Consider the following 22,602-nt stretch of genomic DNA (forward strand, 5'->3'; position numbering starts at 1 on the left):
TGGGTCCGATGGAAGAGGAGGACTGGACAGAGGCCCTGGCCTCCCCGTAGGGGGCAGCCATTGCCATGGGTCTACGCCTTATCCAGTTTAAGTACCTTCATCAGGTATACTTTTCCCGGGTTAGGCTGTGGAGGGCAGGTCTGGTGGCTTCCTGTATGTGTCTCAGATGTGAGCATGAGGAGGGTACTCTGTTACATACAGTTTGGCACTGCTCTGCTTTGGCGCGATTCTGGAGGGGGGTAATGGCCTCCCTCTCTGAAGTGTTGGGCTGGGACCTTCCCTGCTCGCCGAAACTGGTGCTCCTGCATGTTATGGACGGAATTGGGGGCAATATATACAAACGCCATCTTATGCTCCTGGGATTTACCCTAGCTAAAAGAGATATTGCCAGGGCCTGAAAAGCATCGGTAGCGCCCTCCGTATCTGCATGGAAGAACGGCCTAGACTTCTGTATGGGCTTAGAGACTCCTATCTTTGTGGCCAGGGGGTGTCCACATAAACACTTATGGAAGCGCTGGGCAGAATCGTGGCTTGGAGCTAGAGCCTGTTCCGAAGGCCAGGCACCTTGACCCGACTTAACTTTCTACTTGATTGACGCAGAACATTGCCTCTTGGGTGATGACAAATCATGTTTGTATAGACAATGCTTTTGCTGTGCTGCTCTGGAGTGGATGTTAGTGCAATGGGGGGGTGGGTTAGTGGGGTTATAGTTATTTTGTTAGTATTTCATTTGTTTTGCCCTTCATTTTTCCTGTTTTGCTCATGAAAATAGTCAAAGTCAAAATGATGTACGTTCCTACTGCAGAAGTTTCTGGGGTACAGCACTCTGCTTTATATGTGTTATTTGACAAATAAAATTTGTTTTTTTTAAATAAGAATGTAATCTACATGTCTGGTCATTCCTTTCAACATGGGCAACATGTGTGTAGATTTCTGTGTGCTATTTAATGTCTCAAAAAGGAAGTCCTCTTTAAGGGATTCTTTATGGAGTTGGAACCCATGGTAATTAGCAGCCCTGCCTAGTAGTTCAATATAGCCTACACTGTCGTCTGGTGGAGAGGGCTTGGTAGGATATAGGTCAGGATCGTTATCAGTGGGCGAGTCAGTGTTATAGTCATCCCACTCATCTGTAGGTCCAGGCTGATTGTAATCACCATCATCCCCATCCCCATCACCCTGATTTTCAGGTATTTACGGTGGTGAGTGCTCAGGTGAAGTTGGCTCAGGCTGAGACTGGGGAAAAGGTGGTGAAGGAAGAGGAAGAGGAGAAGGATTTGTCCAAACAGTTCTCTTCTTTAATGGAATGTGGTATTCCTCTTCTGTAGTAGCACCCCTCTTTAAAGTCACTTTGGTGGTAATATGTCCAGTTTTGTGGTGTATAACCAGTCTTTTCTGTTTCGGATCCGGTTTTTCGAGCGGATCACCGAAAGTATGCTTTTTAGATTTTGGTGTCTCCGTCTGTTACGGCGCTGAAGGTTTCGGTGCTGATGGTTTCTTGGTTGGTGTTTTCAGATCCGTGGTTGTTTTCGGTACTGAGTGGTGATGTTCGGTGTCAGACTTTGTCTTCGACCCTGAAGGGTTTGGCTCGGTGCCCGATTGGGCATGGGGCTGCTCGGAGCCAGAAGGCTTTTTGGTAGGCTTCGGTGCCGAGCCTGGAGGTGGGGCATCGGAAGCATGTTCTAAGTGCTGACAGGGGCCCGAGGGCACAGGTTGGTCCGGAGCCTTCTTTTTCAGTGGAACTGGAAATTGGGGCGAGGTAGAGACTGTACTTCCAGTACGTTGTCCTGCGGGATGTCTTCATCCTGGTCGGAGTCATCGTCAGAAAAGGAGATTTCTTCCTGTTCCTCCTTGACTCCAATGGGATTGCTGGCTTCTTCTTCCTCCGATTCAGGTCCGAAGAGGTCCGGAATGAAGCCTGTGTGTTGGCTCTGCATGTCGCGCCGTCGGGCCTGACAGTCGCGTAGAGTCTTTTTGGAGCAGAAAGCTCAGCACGCGTCGCAGTCCTGTTCACTGTGTTCTGGTGACAAACACAGGTTGCAGATGTCGTGTGAGTCGGTGCGCGGGTATTTCGCGTGACACCGAGGGCAGAACTTAAAGGGAATTTGTTCCATCAATTGAGAGTCGAACCGGGGACTAGGCCCGGCGGCCTACCACAAGCTCTCCGATCAAATGAGTTTTTAGCAATAACACGATCCGCGAAGAAAGGGGAACGCAATCGGAAACAATACCGTTGAGGGTGAATGCTGTACGCGCCGAGAGGAACCGAAGGATGGGCGTCGAACTAGAGCGTAGCGAGTCACATCTGAACCCGATGGCGGAAAAAAACAACCTGAAGATGGAGTTGATGGCGATGCGCACTATCACCGAAAGGAGGAGTCACCTACCTAGTGACTAAGAAGACATCTTTGAAGAAAAACAAAGTGCAAACATCCAGGCCCAACACTAGATGGCGATCCATGCATACATGCCTCAAACTTATATTTTTGGGTATGATGGTTTTGCTGCTTGTCTGTTGGTATGTCTTTATTTGTTTTGGTGTCTGCATTTGTCAGTGTCTGCATTTGTCAGTTTGTATGTCTCTGGAGCTGCTGGTGCAGATGCACTTCTGTTCATGTGCTGCTATTTGATGGTGTGCCACGATGTTTCTTTTTCGTGCTGCTCTGTGTTTAGGTTAGTGTGTGCATGTATCTCTGTTGCTATGTATCTATATTTGACAGCGTTTGATTAATTGTCTGTGCTATTGTGTATGTCTGTAAACATGTATATTTCTTCCCGTGTGTGGTTGTCTGCCTATTTGGGTGTGCAAGAAATTATGTTGATGTGGGTCCAACATGTGTACGGTTGCATGTGTGCTTGTGTGAAAGAGTATGTATATGTGTGTGCCTGCCGTTGCTGTTTCCACATTTGTTATTTGTGCTGAACTGGTTTTCTGTTTCCTTCCTGCTTTTAACTGTGTTTGGTTGTCTGTCTGTATAGTTAGTTGCCTGTGTTGCTGAATATTCTTGAATTTGTATATCCACTGTTGTCTGTTTTGTTGAGTGTTTGTATGAAAGCGCACATGTTGGTTTATTTGTTCGCACAGAATGAAGTGTGGGGAATGTATGGCTGATTTGGTTGTTTCCTAGCAGTATACATTGTACTGATATATTTGTGGATTGTTTCAGCATGTATAATTGCAGGCAGGAAAGTGTACACATCTTTGCTCTCCATTTACAAGTACCACCTGGCAGACTGCGGCCAACTCTTTGTGCCTCATGATGTCTAGGTACAAGCTGCTGCCACCACCCTTTCAGGTTTACATGAGGTGATCAGGAGGGAAGCTGAGTGCTTCGCGACAGTGTTAAAGAATGCCGGCCTTGCAGGCAGACCTACTACATTAAAAGGCACCCCTGAATGACGAGCCATGCCTCTACCTGCAACACTGCTGAACAAAGGCACAGGGTAGACCACATTGTTTGTTCATCTGCAATATGTGATTAGTTATTATCAGCAGAGCCCCTAAAGGGAGGAGAAAGACTACCAGCCTGCGAGAGAGGGATGTGAAGTGCTCTGGTCAGAAAGACAGAAAGACCTGGTTTCTGCAAATATAATGAGTGTTATGTCAAATGCATACATTATGTGGCAATCCTCAGGGACAATAGAAACATTTATGGAAAGCTAGTGATGGATGCCCTCAGCATTTTCTTATCCTCCGTGTGCCCTCAACTCTCCCCTCACCTTTGCTGGTGTTTGCTTGCCAAGTGTGCTAGTACGGAGTCTTGCAACACATTCATCTTATGAGCTAATATGGTTGTGTTTTTTGAGTGTGTCGGTATTGTCCCTGGATGAAATGTCTGCAAATCCTGGGCGGTATGCAGGCTTTGTGCCACGCTTTTACTGTCGACGGTCATTTACCCGCCTACACTGCAGTGCTTAATTAAACGGAGCTGATGTTGTAGGTGGCACATTCATGTGGCCAGAGTGGGGAGGGCAGCGGGAGCAACCACCCACCCCCATAAAACAAACTGCAATCACTGCGGGGCAAACACCCCGTGGAGAATGGGTCTGTCTTAGTCTCGCAGTGAAACGTCTGCAAATCGAGCAGGCCTGTATTGAAAACAGTACTGTAAACAGTACCAAGAGTGTATCCACTGTCCCATTCTACAGAACCAGTTTGGTTTGGCTCTCTTTTAAGTGTTCTTCTCCGACTGCTCTCCGGGCACAGTCTTTCGATAAAGTGATGCCTCTAACAGCAGGTAAGACTAGGGCGGATTCCAAGTCGGAGTACCCAAAACAAAGTCACATTGAGGTGCGAGTTTTCGGCACCTGACTGTCATCAACATTCCTGCATCAGCAATTAGAGAAAGACAAAAGGGCAAGCATGGCTTACAAAATTCATCACCTTGAACAAAATAACATAGTCCTACCTCAATTCTAGCACCCACCAAATGGTAGGGTTCAGAAAGAACTAATCAGCAACCACATGCTAACAAAGTCTTCATGAATTTCTAAATGTAGTCGTATCTCATCCTGCTAACTTTAGTGTGTAAGTCTCCACACTCCAGCCATAGAAATACAAGCAAAACACACTGACTGGGAAACCTACCCATCTGGCACTATGCTAAATCAAGGGCATCCAAAATGGATCCCACTTGCTTTTAGTCATAAATAGTCTGAGCCAAACTTTAAGGATCAACATCAGAAAACACCTGCTCTAGCATTTCACAAGCTCCTTTTTGATCTTTGCATTATTTACCCCATTATGTGTTTTCTCAAGTTGCTATGAGGTTACTCCTTCTTTTGAGCGCAGTCTAAAGCTTTTCATATTTCTCTTTATATGTGTATAGCTACGACTTTACGTTTCAACCCAGATCAACTATCCTGTCCATGCAGAAGCCAAGGTCTAGCGATAGCCTAGCGGCAGGCAGACTGCCTGATTCTACTATATTTCAAAAGCATCGAAGGTAGCACTACCTCACTTGCCGAAAACATTCTTTATTTGTATGTGTTTGCATCCTCCGATTTACAATAGTTTCTTCTCCATTTTACTTTCTGAATTTAGCCTACTCTAAGTCACATGCAGGTTTGCCTTAATCTCTATCATAGTTTTCTGCAAATTGCCCAGTCTTCATTTCCAGGGTCTCAACCTCTCCTTCCTTCAAAAAAATCATACTTCTGCAAACTAACAATACCTGATTTCCTGTAGGTTATTTATTAATCCTACCATACATATGTGCACCCCTAAACACAGACTGACCAGCCCACAGCTACATATTTTTCTGTGCTTCCGGACTGCAAACCATGCCCCTGAAGGTACACAGTCACATACACACAATGGTACAAGTCTGGTGTTGTACTTCCTGACTATAAGCACTTTTTCTGTAGGTACATGCACTTACCCCCAACTACTGATCACACCTAACTCCTATTAATTTAATATACCACAAAGAAACTCAAGTGAAGGCATGGAATGTTTTCCTTAAAAGCACAAGCACATTATACACACATGAAGAACACTAAGCAATAACCACTGGATTAACCACTAACCCTGGGTTCCACAGCAGTGTGCTACCTGGAGCACAGTGCTTCGAAACCCTTGTCATGCGTAGTAAGGGCTACAAAAATGCAATACTCAATACTGTGACACAGGTCAGTGATCTATCAGCCTCAGCTTGGGGTGTATGGGTGGGGCATACATTCAATCAGCATGCAATTTATATTTAGCACCCTAAGATGAGTGAGAGGCTCTTTACTGCCCAGATGAGATCTACCTGCCATAGTGAGCCGTGTAGTAAAGGAGACGTGAGGTTGGGTGCCCATGTAGAGCGTGCATGTGTAATTCCCAGCGTCCTCAGCACGCAAGTGCTGGAAAGTCAGAAAGGCGGTGCCATCGTCGAGTAGCTCAGCGCTCAGTCGTGCTCCTCGTCCACCGAGAGCCAAGGGAAGGCAGTCCTTGCTCCACTGCAGGTCAAAGTCTGGCTCAGCCCGCAGGAGGTCAAGGCTTTCTTGGTCCAGGGGGCAAAACAGGTGGTTGACGGGCTCTTGCACTGTCCACACTGTGTGGTCGTAGAAGCGGTTAGTATCAACGCAGGAGGAAGAGGTTGTATCTGAAAGCAAGAAGAGTGGGTTAATGAGTACCAGGAAGGCATGTGTAATGATCTCTAAGAAGTGAAAGGACAGAAATGCAACATTGGTCTACATGAGAGGGCTGGCACACCCTGAACATTCCTGTCCCGCTGCCCATCTGCTGCCTGGCAGAGCCAGACACATGGACCATAGTGCACAGGAAGCTCTTCAGAAAGGCAAGAAGGACAAGAGCCTTCTCTCCAACCCAAGGATCAGCTACTCTCAGACACAGCACAGCAAGGAATTCTAGGAACCTAAAGCAAACAAACAAACAATTGCCCCCTTCTAAGTGACAACTACCAGGGGCTCCTATACAAACACTTGCTATGAAGGTGCACACTGCTTGGCCTTGCCTACAACGCAGCTAACCTGCTATGAAAATAAATGTGCATCACTGCCAGGGCCTGCAGTGATGCAAGTCTATGTTACTAGAGGACACTACTGTGTGCCTCTTTAGACTCGTCATTCTTCATTTGTGTGTGATATTTCCTCATGATTTATTTGCCTGGATACTCAAGGCAGCAGACAGAAATTCTGAGGGTCATTTCTAAAATTTCTAAAACCCCCAGAATTTGTAAAGTGCCCAAAAATTAAGAGGATCTAAAAAATCTGTATTTTCTGCAGAAAAACCTGTTTAGTAGGTTTGGATTGTTTCTAGAATACCCCGTTATTTACAGTGTTGTGGAGGAGGACATGCTGTGTAAAATAGGATAGTGTAAGCAGTACAATTGAGAGATCCAGCTGGACCCGGGCCTGCCCCAGTAAAATGTGCTTAATTTGTGCCGGAGTAATTTACTGACATCGGGACACATTCAATACTGCCAGCAGGTTGTTTAATTTCCATGCAGAGCAGTGATGTGCACGGAGTGTGTGCGTGTGTCTTCAAGTTGGGTCCAACACAGGGGCCTTGTTTAAAGGGCCATCAATACACATGTAGTTGGAGTCTCATCCTGGCTGGGAGCTTTCTGGAGCCTATTACCTAGATGCCAATACAATAAAAGTAAATAAGGGCACTCAGCCTGTTAGCGCTTCACAAGTGCCTAATAGAAACTACGATTTGGAGACAGGTTTTGACATTGTTCAAGCACTGCATGTCAGAGATATGCATGAAGAATGTCAGATGTATCTGTCCGTATGAGTAATTACACAAGTAACGATTTAAATAGCACTTAAGGTATTTATTTTATTCCCTTTATAGTGCTTTTCGTCTCAATGTAGGGTGTCAGAGCACTTTATACAGCACATACATACACATATTATACAGAAACAATCATACAAGTGCGTAAATCAATGTACAGGAACAAAATGGGGGTTAGTTATGACGCGTTGGAGTTACATATCATCCAAACTGGTAGGCTTAATATGTTTGGTCCGGAGAGATACAAACTCAGGATTTAAAACATAATTCAGCAGTTATGGTTGTCTGTACTAATAAAACTATATCACTATCAAAAGGAATGATTTTTAGAAACCTTAGAATAACAAAAGCTTGAGCGAAAAATATGATTCCAAACATATGCCTTGCGGTTTGCATGCAGCTCCATGACACCAGTTCATTGCTCATTGTGCTATATTAGACATGTTGCAACTTATGAAAGGCAAATAACAAAAAGCTCAGTGACAAAAGCAGTAACCCACTTAGATATATACACAAAAATTACAAATCACGTGATCTGTATGTCACATGTTGTACTTTGCAGCAGACGCATTAACCCTTTATGCTACTTTATGGTGCAACAAAACTGTGACTGGACAAAACACAGATCTCTCCGATAAGTGCATTAAGCACCAGAGTTTTATTACCATTATAATTATCCACTCAAAACTGATGGACACACAAAGACCTATGCAATAGGTGCCTTCACCGTGAGATATTTACGATGCAGCCTGTTCGTGACCATGACATCCAGAACATATTTATTGCCACATTTGTCCTTGTTGCCAACTTCACTTGCCAAATTCAGCTTGTACATAAATGTACAAGCTGGCTGTCAGACTCAGCTTTTCATGGCTGCGCCCCTCATGACTCCAGCCCCTTTTTTCTAGCACACCTTGCCCCCAGTGGCAGCTTCTACCGAATGGCACTGGCGGGGTGGGTGGGCAGAGGAATGGGAAAAAAAATTGCACTTACCTAGGTACTGCCGCCACCGCTCCTCCGTCTTTCTTACGACGAAGCAAGAAGCACACAGGCTCCCAGACCCCCCTAGCTAATCACAACACTGCGGTCATCAGCACGACAGCAACGTTGTGATTGGTGTCTGAGCGCCGTGGTTCGGAGCTCAGACAGGGACTGGGAGCCTGTGCATGTTCTCCACCCAAGTTGTGCAATACAGCCGGGTGGAGAACATGCTAAGTGTGGATGACTGTATGGCCGGCCAAACTGTCATGCACACTTGAAGTGCCCACCACTACTACTCTTGTTCTAGACAGTCCAGCCCTGCCCGCACCAAAGCCAGTACAGAAAAATAAAATTATAATATTAAGTTATTATCATTTTATTTTTCCTTTTTGAACTGCTCTGAGAGCAGTGGGATAACGCTCTTCCGCCTTAGAGGTGGAGTAGCCACTGCTCCCGACCCCCAATTTTGTGGAACTCTGGAGTAAATGTTTTCCATTTCCAGTACGGAGTATAAATAGGGCCATTGGAAGTATGCGATTCTGCAACTGCTGTTTTCCACATAATTATGCACTTGCCACATCTGTCACATTTATCATAACCACCTGCTGCATAATCTTTAGATTTTAACAACAACAAAAAATGTATGTTACTCAAAATGGTCGAACTAAGCGTTCGCTTTACATCAATTATAGCAGTTGTTTACTCTCAAACAAAAAATGTGGTTGTTTTAATTGCTTGGTTGTGGAACATCTTTGCTATGCTACTGCAAAGAATAAACAGACACACAAGTGTCAAAAACGTGCAGTCACCCAAAAAGACTAAGGGGGAATAGGTATTGGCAGGATGGGCCATCTCTGATTTCGATGGGGGCAGAGATGTCACCTACCACACTTTCAAATCACAAAGACTCTGCATAAGCACACTCACAAAGGGTTTCACACAAGTCTTTTGTGCCCCCAGACAAACTAGGGCCAGAATAGGGAGGCAGGAAATTCCACACACCTCTGCAGTAGGACTGTAGAAGGTTCTCCCACATCAAAGTGGGCACCAGGTATAAATATTGGATCCTCAGACCCAACTCTTTCAGTACACGCTGTACCTTTGGAAGACTCCTTCACCTGGACTCTGCATGCTGTGAGCCCTATTCTCCCAAGTGGTGCCCCTCCAGTCCTGGACACTTGGGAGTGGGGGTAAGGTACTCAACCAGCCAAAAAAGTCTTCAGAGCACCTCATCGGAACCAATGCAGTGCGATGCAGCGAAAATCTAAGCCTACATCGCAGCTCACCAGAATCGCTGCTGTGTGACATGTCCTTGACACGGACCTTGTAGCTCCTCATCTGAACCGAAGCATGTGGACCTCACATAGCTTCTCAGGACCACCGCTGCCCAACGCAAACCTCTGCAACTGGGATTTAAGGTACACGTCTCAACGGGACTAACTTGATCCCTGTATCCAGCCCTCGCTCCATCAAATGGCCTGAACTTGTGACTTTTTCCTGGTCTGGTGCAACCAGATAACTACAGTTGGTGCTTTGTGCTTTTAATCTAAATTGGTTTTGGATTTTTCTTGTGTTGTGTTTTCACTTTATTACTATTTTCGTGCTGCATAAATACTTTAGCAAAGAGAACAATTGATGGACAGAATGCAGAACAATGTCCTACATTCACCCCAGTACAGAGACCTGGGCCTAAAATAACTACTTTTGTTCCAAGCTACCAGACGGATGAGAACAGGTAAATTTGGGGTTTACTTGTGTTTTACCCTGATAAGAATTATGGTTGCTGCTTGAATAGAGTTTCACCCCACTCAGCCAGTCTGTATGAGTAATCACACTAGTAACGATTTAAATAGCACCTAATTTATTTATTTTATAGTGCTTCTTGTCTCAGTTTAGTGTGTCAGAGCACTTTATATCTCACACACATACACATATTATACAGAGACAACGAATCATACAAGTGTGTAAATCAATGTACAGGAAATGTTACATAAGACAATGGGGGGTTAAAAGAAATAAAATAATAAATAAAGTGCTATTTAAACTGTTACTAGTGTAATTACTCATAGAGACAGATAACTTCAGACAGATACATCTGAGATTCTGCAACACCCTACAGCTACTAATGCCAGTGTAGGGTGTCACAGCACTTTGCATAACACATACATTATACAGAGACTATGACTCATACGTGCAAATCAGTCTTTAAGAAATGTTACGTAAAATAAAAAGGATTACAAGTGTAAAATCATGTCAACCACATGTCATCCATACTAGTAGATAGTATATTTTAAGAGTGTTTGGTCTGGAGAAGCATGAACTTAGGATATAAAATATACCACAGCAGTTGGAGTTGGCTTTACTAAAAAGGAATGATTTCTACCCAAACAAAGCATTTTTAGCAACGTTATGATAATGAAAGGCTGGGAAAATATATAACGTCCTAACCTATACAATACCATGCAGTTTGCATGCAGCGCTTTGATGGCAGTTCATAGGTCACTGTGCTTCATTAGGATTGTAACTTATGCACTGCAAGGTACAAAAGGTTTTCTGTGACAAAAGCACTAACCCACTGAACTATCCACATACCGTTCTGTGATCTACACGTTCTTCGCAGCAGTCATATTAACCCTCTGTGCTACTTTATGATGACTAAACCCTGCCACTGTTCAAAATATCTCTCTCCAGCAGGAACAGTAATCCCCCAAAGTTATCTTGACATGTTATTGTTGCCTTAAAATTGCTGAAAATACAAGGAACTCTACATTAAGTCCATTTAAACCCATAAGTTATTTCTAAACACAGCAACCCTCCTTCCCGGTGATCAGCACCAGGTGGGCTGCACTGGTTGCACCAACCTAAAGCAAACAGGTGTACTTATCCAGTGCAGGCAACTCCCAAGCTTCCTGATCTTGCGCACCCCTAAACACAGACTGACCATAGCCCATAACTGGATTGTTCTGTGTTTCCTGACTGAAATCCATGCCCCTGAAGGTATACTGTTGAGTGTAAGCACTAATCGTATGTGTACATACACACATGCACAGAGGTGCACGCACATAGAAGTTCATCACCGGGCTATGATGTACTTCTTGGTTGCAAGGCGTGTTCCTGAAGCAACCCCTTCAAACAAACAGTCGCAAAGACAGACAACCACACAGGTGTACTAGTCCAGTTCAGAGCTCTCTTCTAGTCCTGATATATGCCCTCATGTTTACATGGTGAAAGTCAAACACAGGTGTATGGACTCAGCGCTGGACTTGCCTATACATCCTCATCACAAGCCTTGCTCATGTAGGTGATGTGTGGGCGCACATACACCTGCCTCTAAATCCTGTGGGTATTCACAGTCACGTCTAGACACACAAACACACACAGTTCAGCATGGGAATCTCGACCACTACCTTATTGTAAGAGCTACTCCTGTGGGCGTAGATATATATAGCATCACACAGCGGTGTACTAATCCGATGCGGATCTCTTATGTGCTGCCTGGTTTTAAATCCTGTTCCTGTATTTTAACATAGACAAATAGGCTCGTGCGGGAGTCATGTGCCATCCTGCTTCTCATTTTCGCTTTATAACCAACCCAGAATGTTTTCCTGTATCGGAGACTAAAGTGATGAGTCTCATGACAGGTTTTTGACTGTTGCATAACAGATTACTAGACTACGTTGGGCAACATAGGGTCAGCTGAAGCGATACACCTTTTAATATGGGTGACTACTGTCCTCCTGACCAGTGGAGGCTGGTGGATTTTAAAAGTTGGGGGGCGAAATGGTTCAACACGAGTATAAGGCGCTAGCTAATGCAGCGAGGAAGCATGAGTTGAATGAGGAGGCGCAAGTCTCTGATGTAGGTCAATGATGTGAGTATGGTCAAACGTATGCATGTGACACTTGAAACTAGTACACAGGTGGAGAAACTGAGGAGATAGGGAATGGATGTCAACATTCTTACCAGACAGTCACATACAGGTGCTAAACAGATCCCTGGAAGCAATCCCTAAAGAACTGGGAGAAGTTGCCTTGCCCCGTCTACCGGACATCTGAGAAGGACACTGAAAAGGGTAGGAGGTAGCCAGTGTCAGTATGCAACCAAGGTACAGTTGAACAGGAAAGGAGCGAAAACAACAAAAGCCAAATGCAAACTGGTAGGCAATACTGAAAGAAGCTTTGAAAAGCATCAGTTGCCAAACAAGCAATCGGTGGCTGTGCCTTGCTTAACTATGGCTGCTGCTGCTCTTACCCTAGAAGAAATTCTGGCATTCCAAATATAAGCACAGCGAACAGGTGAAAGGAAATACATTGGCTCAGGTTTGTAGCATGAAATGTTGAATGATTGATTTTTTTCGGTTTGCATAGATAATGTAGACAACCATACTCAAATGTACATTTGTTTTCGTCTTGATTTTATAATATGCCATAAAGAAAAGTAAATTTTGGGCAAACTCATAAAAGCGGAAAAATGCCCGAAATTCACAGAACATACGCCCTGATAATAATGAGATGAATGGATTCATGTGACGTAAATGTACGTTAAACGTGTTAAAGAAACGTATATAAACACAAAAGATTTCGGATTTAAAAACTCTAATAAAAGGAAACTATATTGAAGAAATGTTATGATGAATGTGTGCATGGGCTCAAAGGCAAATACAACTATTGAATGGATTGTGATATCAGGGACCAATAAAACCAGAACTCGTACCTGCTTGCTCCGAGAAAGAAATTAGGTTGCAGATGCTCTTACGCATACAAACACACTTACACAAATAGTCCCAAGTGTGCATATAAGCACATATACAAGATAGCTGTCAAGTTTCCGAGGTCCAAGCGTGATATGCTGCTCCAGACGAGGGTTTTTCCTTTGAATTCTGGGATTTGTAGTCTGGTTTTATAACGGAAAAAACAATACTACGAGTCACAGAATTCAGAGAAAAACCTTGACTAATGTAGCACATCATGCATGGCCCTGGGAAAACTGGCAGGGCTGACACATGCAATCCCAGCACGCAGACAAACACACACACAAAGTTGCAGAATGCTGAAAATAAAACTTGCCTGGAGCAGTCACCTTCGACAAGAGCGGGCATGTTCTTAAACTGCATGGGTCACAATTCCCCACTCTCCTATTTCCTACCTCTGGCAGGACACCGGAACCAGGTCCACAAGCTTCTACCCAATCAGAAACCAGAATAGAGTTGGAGGTGGGCCCTTTTTTCTCTATTCTGACATCTGATAAGTGAAGAGGGCGTATGATTGACAAACCTTGAAACTCCAGGGTGTGATATGCTGCACTGTGTGACCCTAGAGCAGCACGTCAGATATGCATTGTCTCTGTAGAAGGTCGGGCTGTAACAGCCACAGCCTGGTACATGTGCAAAACAGCCAGTGGAGCACTCTTCTCCTGCCAACATAACACTACAGCTTTTACATCCAAACAATCAGTGACACTGTTTGTTTTCATGTAAAAGCAGTAAAAGCTAATGCAATTAGTGGCAGAGTGAGGTGGTAGGCCAGTGCCCTGAAGCAGTCAACAGCCTGAAAACCCTCCTTTCTGACCTCAATCTGCACAATGTTGTGCCAGTTCTACCCATAACTTTGGCATGACCCTGGACCTTATCATTGCCAATAGTAACAACATCCAACTAAAATCTATCATCCTATGTGACTGGACAGATCATCATTCTTTCACCTTCCTCATCATAAAATCAGTAAAGACTAAAAAGGGTCAACCAAAGAAACCCAAACAATGGAAAAGGAGCATGCATAATATTAAATGGAACGATCCGTCATCAATCAGCAACAACATCCTGAAACTCCAACAGGTATGGTGGATGCCCATGGCCTAACAAACCTTTACAAAACTCCAAAATGTTGAACATTTTAGACTCAATAGCACCCCTACAGCTAAAAAGAATATATACCAAAGACTAAAGACCTTGGATCAATGGCAGCCTTAATACAGAAAGACGTAAGCTTAGTCTAGCTGATCGACCATGGAAAACTGCACTGTCCCTCGAAAGCCTTAAAATCCGGAGAGCACGGAGGAGCATTTACAACAAACAAATTTGAAGCTCAAAAGCGAATTTCTTTAGAAGCCAATTAGACAATGCTAGAAATCATCCCAAAATATTGTTCGAACTTGTCAAGCTACCATACAATAAGCAACACAATGCTTCCAGCACAAATTCTTAACCACAGTCAAACTGCAAAGACTTGGCCTCCTTCTTCATGGAAAAGACAAGAAAGATCGAAAAATGACCTACAGTCAGCAACAGAGCACCTTCCTCTAACACCTCCTGGTAGCCCCCCCCACAACCCGTACTGCAGAGACACCAGTTTTTTTTAGCACACACCACCAAAAGCAATGCTACTTGGGGCATATTCATAACTTTTGAGGAGTGGCATCCTCAAAATCCTTACAACACTGAAACCCTCAAACCGCTTTAGCGACCCTCTGCCAATGAACTTCTTTAATGAGATCAAAAGGTCTTTACTTCCGTTCTGGACCAACATAGTCAATGCCTAGCTACTTCAAGGATCAATACATGACTGCTTTAAAGCGTGGAAGGTTACACCCATTTTTTTTTTAAACTACAGCGGACTTCTCAGACCTTAACAACGTCTGCTCAATCTCTAGGACTCTGACACTAGCAACACTCCTCGAGAAATGTGTTCAACTGTACAACCACATTGACCAATTCAGTCTCTTTGATCAATACAAATCTGGCTCACACACATTGTTGATGATGCACTAAAAACGTTGGATCAGAACGAATCCTGCCTTTTTATCCTTCTGGGCCTATCGGCAGCCTTCAAAACCATCAAACAAGACAACCTCCTAGACCTACTTAGATGTAGGATTCAACTATCAGGGACCATTCTAAACTGGTAGTCCTCTTTTCTACAGAATCAAGGTCAATATGTCCTTATCCAACCCATCACATGTCACTCTAAGGGTCCCTCAGGGATCTGTGCTCTCACCCACTCTCTTTAATTTATTCATGGAACCAATAACCAAATATCTGAATTCATACAAAATCTAACATCAGATGTATGCAGATGACTCCCAACTGTACTTAAAAATATCTTCCCCTGAAGATATTAGTTCTCTAAACTCAACCCTTCAAAAAACACAAAACTGGCACACTACTGACCACCTCAAACTAAATACTTTCAAAACAGAAGTCCTACTAATTGCCCCACTCAAATGTTCTCCAAAAAGTGCAGAATGGATGAAACAAATAACAGCACTGAATTGTGTCCCACACATTAAAGAGTCAACAAGATGTCTGGGAATAAGGCTGGTTAAAAATCTGAACATGCAGGAGCACATCAGCTCTGCCACCAAAGGAGCGAACTTCCACATGAGCATCTTAATAAAAATAAAACCCTTCATTCCCCCCCGATGACCTCAAGTCTACTGTTCAAGCTCTAGTGAGTACGAGGTTGGACTATGAGAGTGCAACCCTTTGCGGCCTATCCAGAGCTAAACTGGCACCTCTAAGGGCCTCTCTTAACTCTGCTGCTAGGCTCATTATGGGGTCAAAAATGAACAATCACATCACTCCGGACCTGAAATCACTCAACTGGCTTCCATATGAGGCGAGGATTTAAATGAAAATTGCCTGCATGACACATAAAGCTTTACGTTTCAACACTCCAAGGTACCTTGCACAAAAACTAAAGCGAGCTGTCTGGTGGCATCAGAGCATCTAGAAACACGAGTTCCCTTCTGCTGAAACCACCAAAATGTCATAAAAAGAAAACTTACAACCGTACCTTCTCAGGCAGGGCCCCGGAAATCTAAAACACCCTTCCCCCTGGAATCAGAATGAATCCCTCAACTGCCTCATTCAAGAAAGACGTCAAAAGGATAATGATGAAGAAATCTATGCCGGTGAACGCATGAACTACATATACTCCAGAACTTGATCTATCCCGTGCCTGCACGCATGCTTACTTCTCGCAAACTATATTCTTACTGTGTTTTACTGGTTGGTGTCCTCCTGGAACCTGTGGTTTGTTCTCTAGGAGAGGTTCCCCTACCATGTCCCTGCTCAATGATGTTTTTATTTTTATACGTGTCACCTTGATTATTGTAAAGAGCTGTGCTATCCGCAAGGGTCATGTTCGCACAATATAAAACGTTACAAATAAATGTATGCAGAGGTTATAAGGTGCTCCATAAGGTCCAGTGGAAGTCAGAGCTTTAATCTCCCATTTCCCTGTCCTGTCTGCACGCGCTACTCTCCTCTCCTCATTCCTGCAGAAACCATTGTAAAGCCAGGTGTATCTGTCTGGTTTGACATCATATAAATGCGAACAGACTAGGAAGATTTATTTGCGTTTACCTCCACACTCTTGTCCCTCCTGTCGGCAAAAAGCACGTTTAAGCAGATCTACCTGTGCTCTGAATGGTGCACCTAAGCAACAAAAAACATAGCCAATAGCATGACCAGAGCTACACAGCTCCCCAAATCTGACTACAACTATAAAAAACACAATGAATGGTTGCGCTCCGTAAGAGTTATAGTGCTCCGGTAGATTCTGGTTGCAGACTTACAGGAATATTAGGTTTTAAACAACTGGCACTCTCCAATACTTTAGGAACAACTTTAAATCTAAGTGGTCAGTTTGCATGAGTCGAATTGCCACCGTCAAGACTATAAACTGACCCCTTTCGATTATTCAAAATTCAGTTTTTTTATGTGGAAGAGCTATGCAAATCTGGGCAAAGAAAGGCAGAGAGCAGAAGCAGGATACCTAGCTGTTGCCCTCAGAGTAGACAATATACTCTAGGACTAAGGCAAAGGTATTGCTTCCTCAACCTGAAAAAGATTACGTCTGACTGGCAAAGTGTAAAGAAAGTGGCATACTTCAGCACAGAGCCCGAGTCCAGCTGCCCTGTGTACAAATATGAGTCGCTTTGCTTGTCAGAGACTGCAGAGAGCCGAGACTGCATTCGTTCTACAACCGGGATGAGATTGTGACACAGGGGGAACTGGGGGACATGTTGAGATAGTGAAGATGCTTCTGGGTTGAACTGCTTGTGGGAAGCATGTTGCCTGGTGCCTTTTTCCCTCTTTTTCCCCTCATCGTCTATGTGTCACATTTGGGGTGGCAGCTCTATGACCCCTCTGCAGCCACTACACTGTTTCCCTGGTTGTTGTGCTGACCCTATGTGTGAGGGCCCACTGAGATTTCACACCTGCAGATGCCTTCCCAATCTTTGGTCGGTGGTGTGGATTCCCCCTCTTTGCGAGAGGGCTCATGAGTTCTCTTCAGCATCTGGCTCAAATCCAGAGTCTGGCCGCCCAAAACATGAGTGTGTTCTGCATTGCCATTCCTGCATGCAGATCACCACTCCAAAATACACAACTTCAACTGTGAGAGTCTGAGTCTCTCGGGACTGATCACTAAAGCAGTGAATCGCCTGTCTGCGAGCATGGCAAGAGACTGTTGCCTGGCACAGCCAGGTGCCTGAGCAGCATGGTTCCAGTCTGCAACCTCCAAACGATCTGTGTACATTCATCACACCTTTATGTAACATCATACATGCAAGAGTTTATGCCCCTATGAAAACCAGATGATGTGCTTTGATTAAACCCCCTATGCAAGAATGTATCCGAACTGTACATACAGAGTTCAGATATAGTGTCTGCAGTAATTCACAATTGAGCTGTTAATGCAAGTGAAGTTTCATAGGGTAGAAAGCAACAGCTGTGGTCTTACTCTCTTTTTTATTTCATAACTTAAGAACAATGCCTGGACAATGTATTTTGGGGGCGATTGTAATATCTTCTGATATGTGTTCTCCAAGATGGAATGTTGCTGATGGGCATAATAATTGACAATTGAATACTTGGCAATTTGTTGAGGAAGATTTAGTATCCGGCTTCTCTGGTTCCAGACAATGGCGATACTAGTAACAAGGACTGTCCAGTGAAATGCTCTTCAAAACGTTCACGGCAGAGCCACTACTCGTGAAAAAAAATTTCATCGGCCCTTCCAAACTAACAAACAGATTTTCTCACAGATATTCTATAAAATTTTAAATACTGAAAGGAATCTAAAGAATCCTAATCGGGCTTGAGTGTACACACTTTAACAAGCATAGAAAATATATTTTGCACTGGTGCTGCTTTCTAATTTATTACAATAAATACATGCAGAATAAAACACAGCAAACAAGCCAAACGAGATCTGCAGGGTAAAGCGGCGTAATAAAAGAATTGTCAAAAAACAGTCTTATATCTGACTTTTTTCTTACAAGAAATCATATGTGTGAAACAGAAAAAAATATTGCAACAAACAAATAAGTCAAATTGTGTGGGGTGCATTAGAAAGTGCCAAAGACATTTTGAAAAAACATGTTCATGTCTTTTATTTAAAGAAATGATTATGCCTGGCAACTGGCCTCATGTTGTGTGATACATCTAGCTAGTCCTGGAAATTTCTTACAATTTTCAATGCAAAACTAGAAGTCCCAAAATGTAATGCAGTGTGTCCCAATACTAGGCCAAATCGCAGCTCTAAATATATTTAACAATTATAACATGGCAGTTATGTTCAGAGGTTGTATGACGGAGGCATGCATGGCAATAACATGCATGCCTCTACTACGCTGCCTAACCAACAAATGGGCCTGAACGCATTCCTTTACCACGCATGCCTTTACCACGCAATTTCGTGGTAATGGCATGACCGGTAAAGGGATGGTTGGTAAAGATCACACCTGAGGCCACCCGCCCTTAGCCTTAAAAACTACCCGACTCCCCCAAGCCCTAACAACTACCCAGACACCTCCCTGAGCCCTAAAAACGAATCCAACCCCTCAGCCCTAAAAATGTTCACACCGCCCGAGCCCTAAAAACTACCCAAGCCTCAAAAACAACTCAAACCCCTGTGAGCCCTAAAACTACCCTGACCCCCGAGTCCTAAAAAGTACACCGACACCCCCTGAGCCCTTAAAACTACCTTGACCACGGCCAGCGCTAAAAACTACCCCGAACACCCCCTGAGCCCTAAAAAGTACCCTGACCCCCTGAGCCCTTAAAATTACGCTAACCCCATGAGCCATACAAACTAACCCCCATGAGCCCTAAAAACTACCCTGACCCCCCCCCCCCCCCCCCCAGTCCTAAAAAGTACCACAACCCCTACCAGCCCCTTAAAACTACCCTGACCCCTCCTGAGCCCTTAAAACTGCCCTGACCTCCCCAAGCCCTAAAAACTACCTTGAGTCCTAAAAACTACCACGGCCCCTCATGAGTGCTAAAAGCAAATCCGACTCCCCAACCTTCAGCCCTAAACACTATCCCCAACCCTTAAAAAGTACCCCCCACACAGCCCCTTTTACCAGTCTGCGTCCTCTCCCGATCCTTCCCCTTCCTGTGCCCACCCATCGCAGTATCTAGACCGCGCACTGTCTATCACGCATATCCGTGGTTAAGGGGAGCATGGTTCCGCCTGCGGGGAACCGGCACCCGTGGCTCAGCCCTTGTTGTTATGACTGTTTCCCATGTTCAGATACCCTTTTAAAGAGTGCAGTCAAATACATGATTGCCATCATTGAATTGTACTACAACATTTATATAGCGCTTACTACTCCTATATGTTGCGCCGCTGAAGCGCTTGACTACATGAGAAGCACGCTACACCATATAGGGTGTGCAGTTGGAAGGATGTTGTCTTTGTTTGATCTTAGGTAGGAACTGTTTCTATATTGTGTTTGATGACTACCAATGTGTAGTTATTGTGTAATGGTCTGCAGCTTTTAGCAGTGTGTTGAGTGATAAAGAATACGACACACATGGGCAGCGTTATGATTCTCATTACACTGGTACCTTTGAACAGCTCTGCAGGTACCTTTGTGGTGTTTCATAAATTGTCTGCTTAAATGGTGACTGCATTGGATTGTTGAAAGACGTTTACTGTGATCTTTTATCAGAAACGGTGTGTGAAAAGGCACATGCAAACAACACGTGCGCTAAGCTGATCAACATGGGCTCTCAGTCACACGCTCGTCCAGTCCAGGGCTCTCCTGGGTTTCCTGGCTGTTAGTACTGCGTCTGCAGGCACGCACACACAGACTTGCATTCGCACATTTATTTCCCATGCTGTATTTTTTCTTTGGGTTGCTTCCTTACTGCCGGCCTACTATGTAATGTAATTGCAATTTAGATAGCGCTTATTACCCCTGACGAGGCGTCGAAGCGCTGTTTACCGTGTGTATGTAAAGCGCTCTGATACCTACGGGTCAGGCACTGGACTCTGCTATAGATATATAGATACACACACAGGCATACTATTCGGAGCGCGGCTTCTCTGCGCTTTTAAACTGGAAGTCGTAGGGCGCGCACGCACACACACGTGTACGCCGCGTGATAAACAGTCGAGTGCGTGGCTCTCTGTGATGAAGTCCTGCTGTGCAGTGGTAGGAAACGCACGGGCGCGCGCCAGCGCTGGGCTCTCGCGTACTTCTTGGGTCCCGCGAGGCCTGCTCGCACTGCCCCCCAGGTTTAGGACGCACTCACCTGTTCGCACCGGCGGCCTCCCACCAACACCGTGGACTCCGGTCCACGGCACGAAGCGGGCCAAGCAGAGCCACCCCAGGGTCCAAAGCAAAGCACGCCCCCTCCTCTGCATTGGGGGCAATGTAGGGCAAGGGCAGTGCAAGGTAACACCGGAGGAGTGGACCAACCTGCCGCGGGGGGCGGGGGTGGAAGAGGGCAAGGTACAACCACTGCACGGGATGGGAGGGGTGAATACCACAGAGGGGGAGGGAGGAGAAATGGGAAGCACGCGAAATGGAAAGTGGGAGAGAGAAACTGGAGAAGTCGGAGGAAAGCGGAAGGACTGCCGAGGGAAAGGGGAGAAATTTGAGAAGGCCGTATGACCTGGATGGGTGAGGGGGAAACAGGAGAGGGACGAGGAATAATTGTAGAGGAGAAAAGGGGGCGGAGTGAAATAAGAGAATAACAACAGGGCAGGGTGAGAGTGAAATAGGTAAACAGCGGACCAGGGCGGAAGAACAAGGACGTAACAGGAAGGCAAACACAGCAGAAACATATGGAAGAAATTTTGAGAGGGGAAGGGAATCATAGTACGACGAATGAACTGCAGAGCAGGGGAGAGAATACTACATGAAAGAAGGAAAGGGGAGTGAGCAGGACAGGAAGGAGAAAAACATAAGACATAGCTTCAAGGGAAAGGGAAAGCGAACGAGAGCAGAAGACTGAAAAAGTAATATAAAATCACAATTTTGATGACTAGGTTTGATGCTCCCCTATTTGAAATTACTCCGCGACTCAATGTCACCAAAGAAGCCACGCTCCAGCAGCACCGAGCTTTTACTTTCAGATTATCAACCTGATGCATTCTAGTACCTGTAGCATTGATTTTCATCAAAGAAAGCAATTGGATTAAACTAGCAGGTTCCAGTGTCTTGTAAAGGAAAGCAGTGTAGTGCCAGACCATTGATTGTTTCACCGGTAAACTGTGCTGGAATTGAAAACACTTTACACTGGGAACCAATACATTGGAGTTCAAGGTGGGCAACACAAAGGGGGTGGAGTCAGATCCGGCTCTTGCTAAGAAAACGCCCTGGGTGGTGAGCAATGTGGCGCCTTTGCTGATGCTCCATGCGCCCCTCAGAATATTGGGACCTTGGGTCTGGGCCCAGCAAGCAAATGTAACATTTTAAGATACCTTCTGGGGTTAAACCACCAATGGAAAGAGCTTTGTCTCTGATAAATCTCAGGGAATAATAATAATGGTAAAATAACTGGTGGTTAAAGCACTTGCTGGATAGATCTGTGTTTTGTTTAGTCTCAATTTTAACTCAAAGTACCATATAGGCATAATGTGTCTCCTGCAAAGCATTTAAAATGCATATTACATTATCTAGATAGGTAAGTGGGTCACTGCCTTTGACACAGAGAGCCTTTTATTACTAGCAGTTCATAAACTGCAATCCTTCTAATATAGCACAGTGCGCTATGAACCGGTATCAAGAACCAGCATGCAGACTGCAAGATATGGCCTAAAAACCTTGTCGATTTTTCTCAATATGTTATAGGGCTGCTAAAAAGGGTTTCTTTGGGTAGTAATAAAGGACAACGCCAACCACTGTATTACATTTTAAATCATGACTTTGTATTTTTCCTAGCCACACAATCTTAGCATATAATCCCTAACAGTAAAGACGAAGTGTGACTCCTACACCTTCAAACCCTCAGTCTTGTGTAACATCCTGTACATTGATTTACACTACACAGTTGTATGATTTATTGTCAATGCATAATGTGTGCATATGATCTAAAGCACTCTGACACTCTACAGTGGGATGAGTAGTGCTATAGAAGT

At 44.6% G+C, this 22,602-nt stretch overlaps 1 protein-coding gene across 2 annotated transcripts in view; it reads right to left on the reverse strand.

The window, feature by feature from the left end:
- SIGIRR (single Ig and TIR domain containing) overlaps positions 1–22,602 on the reverse strand; it is a 135,433-nt gene that overhangs the window by 104,958 nt on the left and 7,873 nt on the right. Inside the window, exons 1-2 of one of the 2 annotated variants that reach the window (XM_078682721.1) lie at positions 20,772–21,198; positions 5,751–6,086 (exon numbers count right to left, since the gene is read on the reverse strand). In XM_078682721.1, the coding sequence (XP_078538847.1) occupies positions 5,751–6,086; positions 20,772–20,883 (448 nt within the window). In that variant the 5' untranslated portion in view covers positions 20,884–21,198. Of the gene's footprint in view, positions 1–5,750; positions 6,087–20,771; positions 21,199–22,602 lie in introns of those variants that run through there. The other variant, XM_078682722.1, reaches the window with a different exon arrangement.

Source organism: Lissotriton helveticus, chromosome 3_1 (genome assembly GCF_964261635.1).
Source record: "Lissotriton helveticus chromosome 3_1, aLisHel1.1, whole genome shotgun sequence".
Taxonomy (NCBI): domain Eukaryota; kingdom Metazoa; phylum Chordata; class Amphibia; order Caudata; family Salamandridae; genus Lissotriton; species Lissotriton helveticus.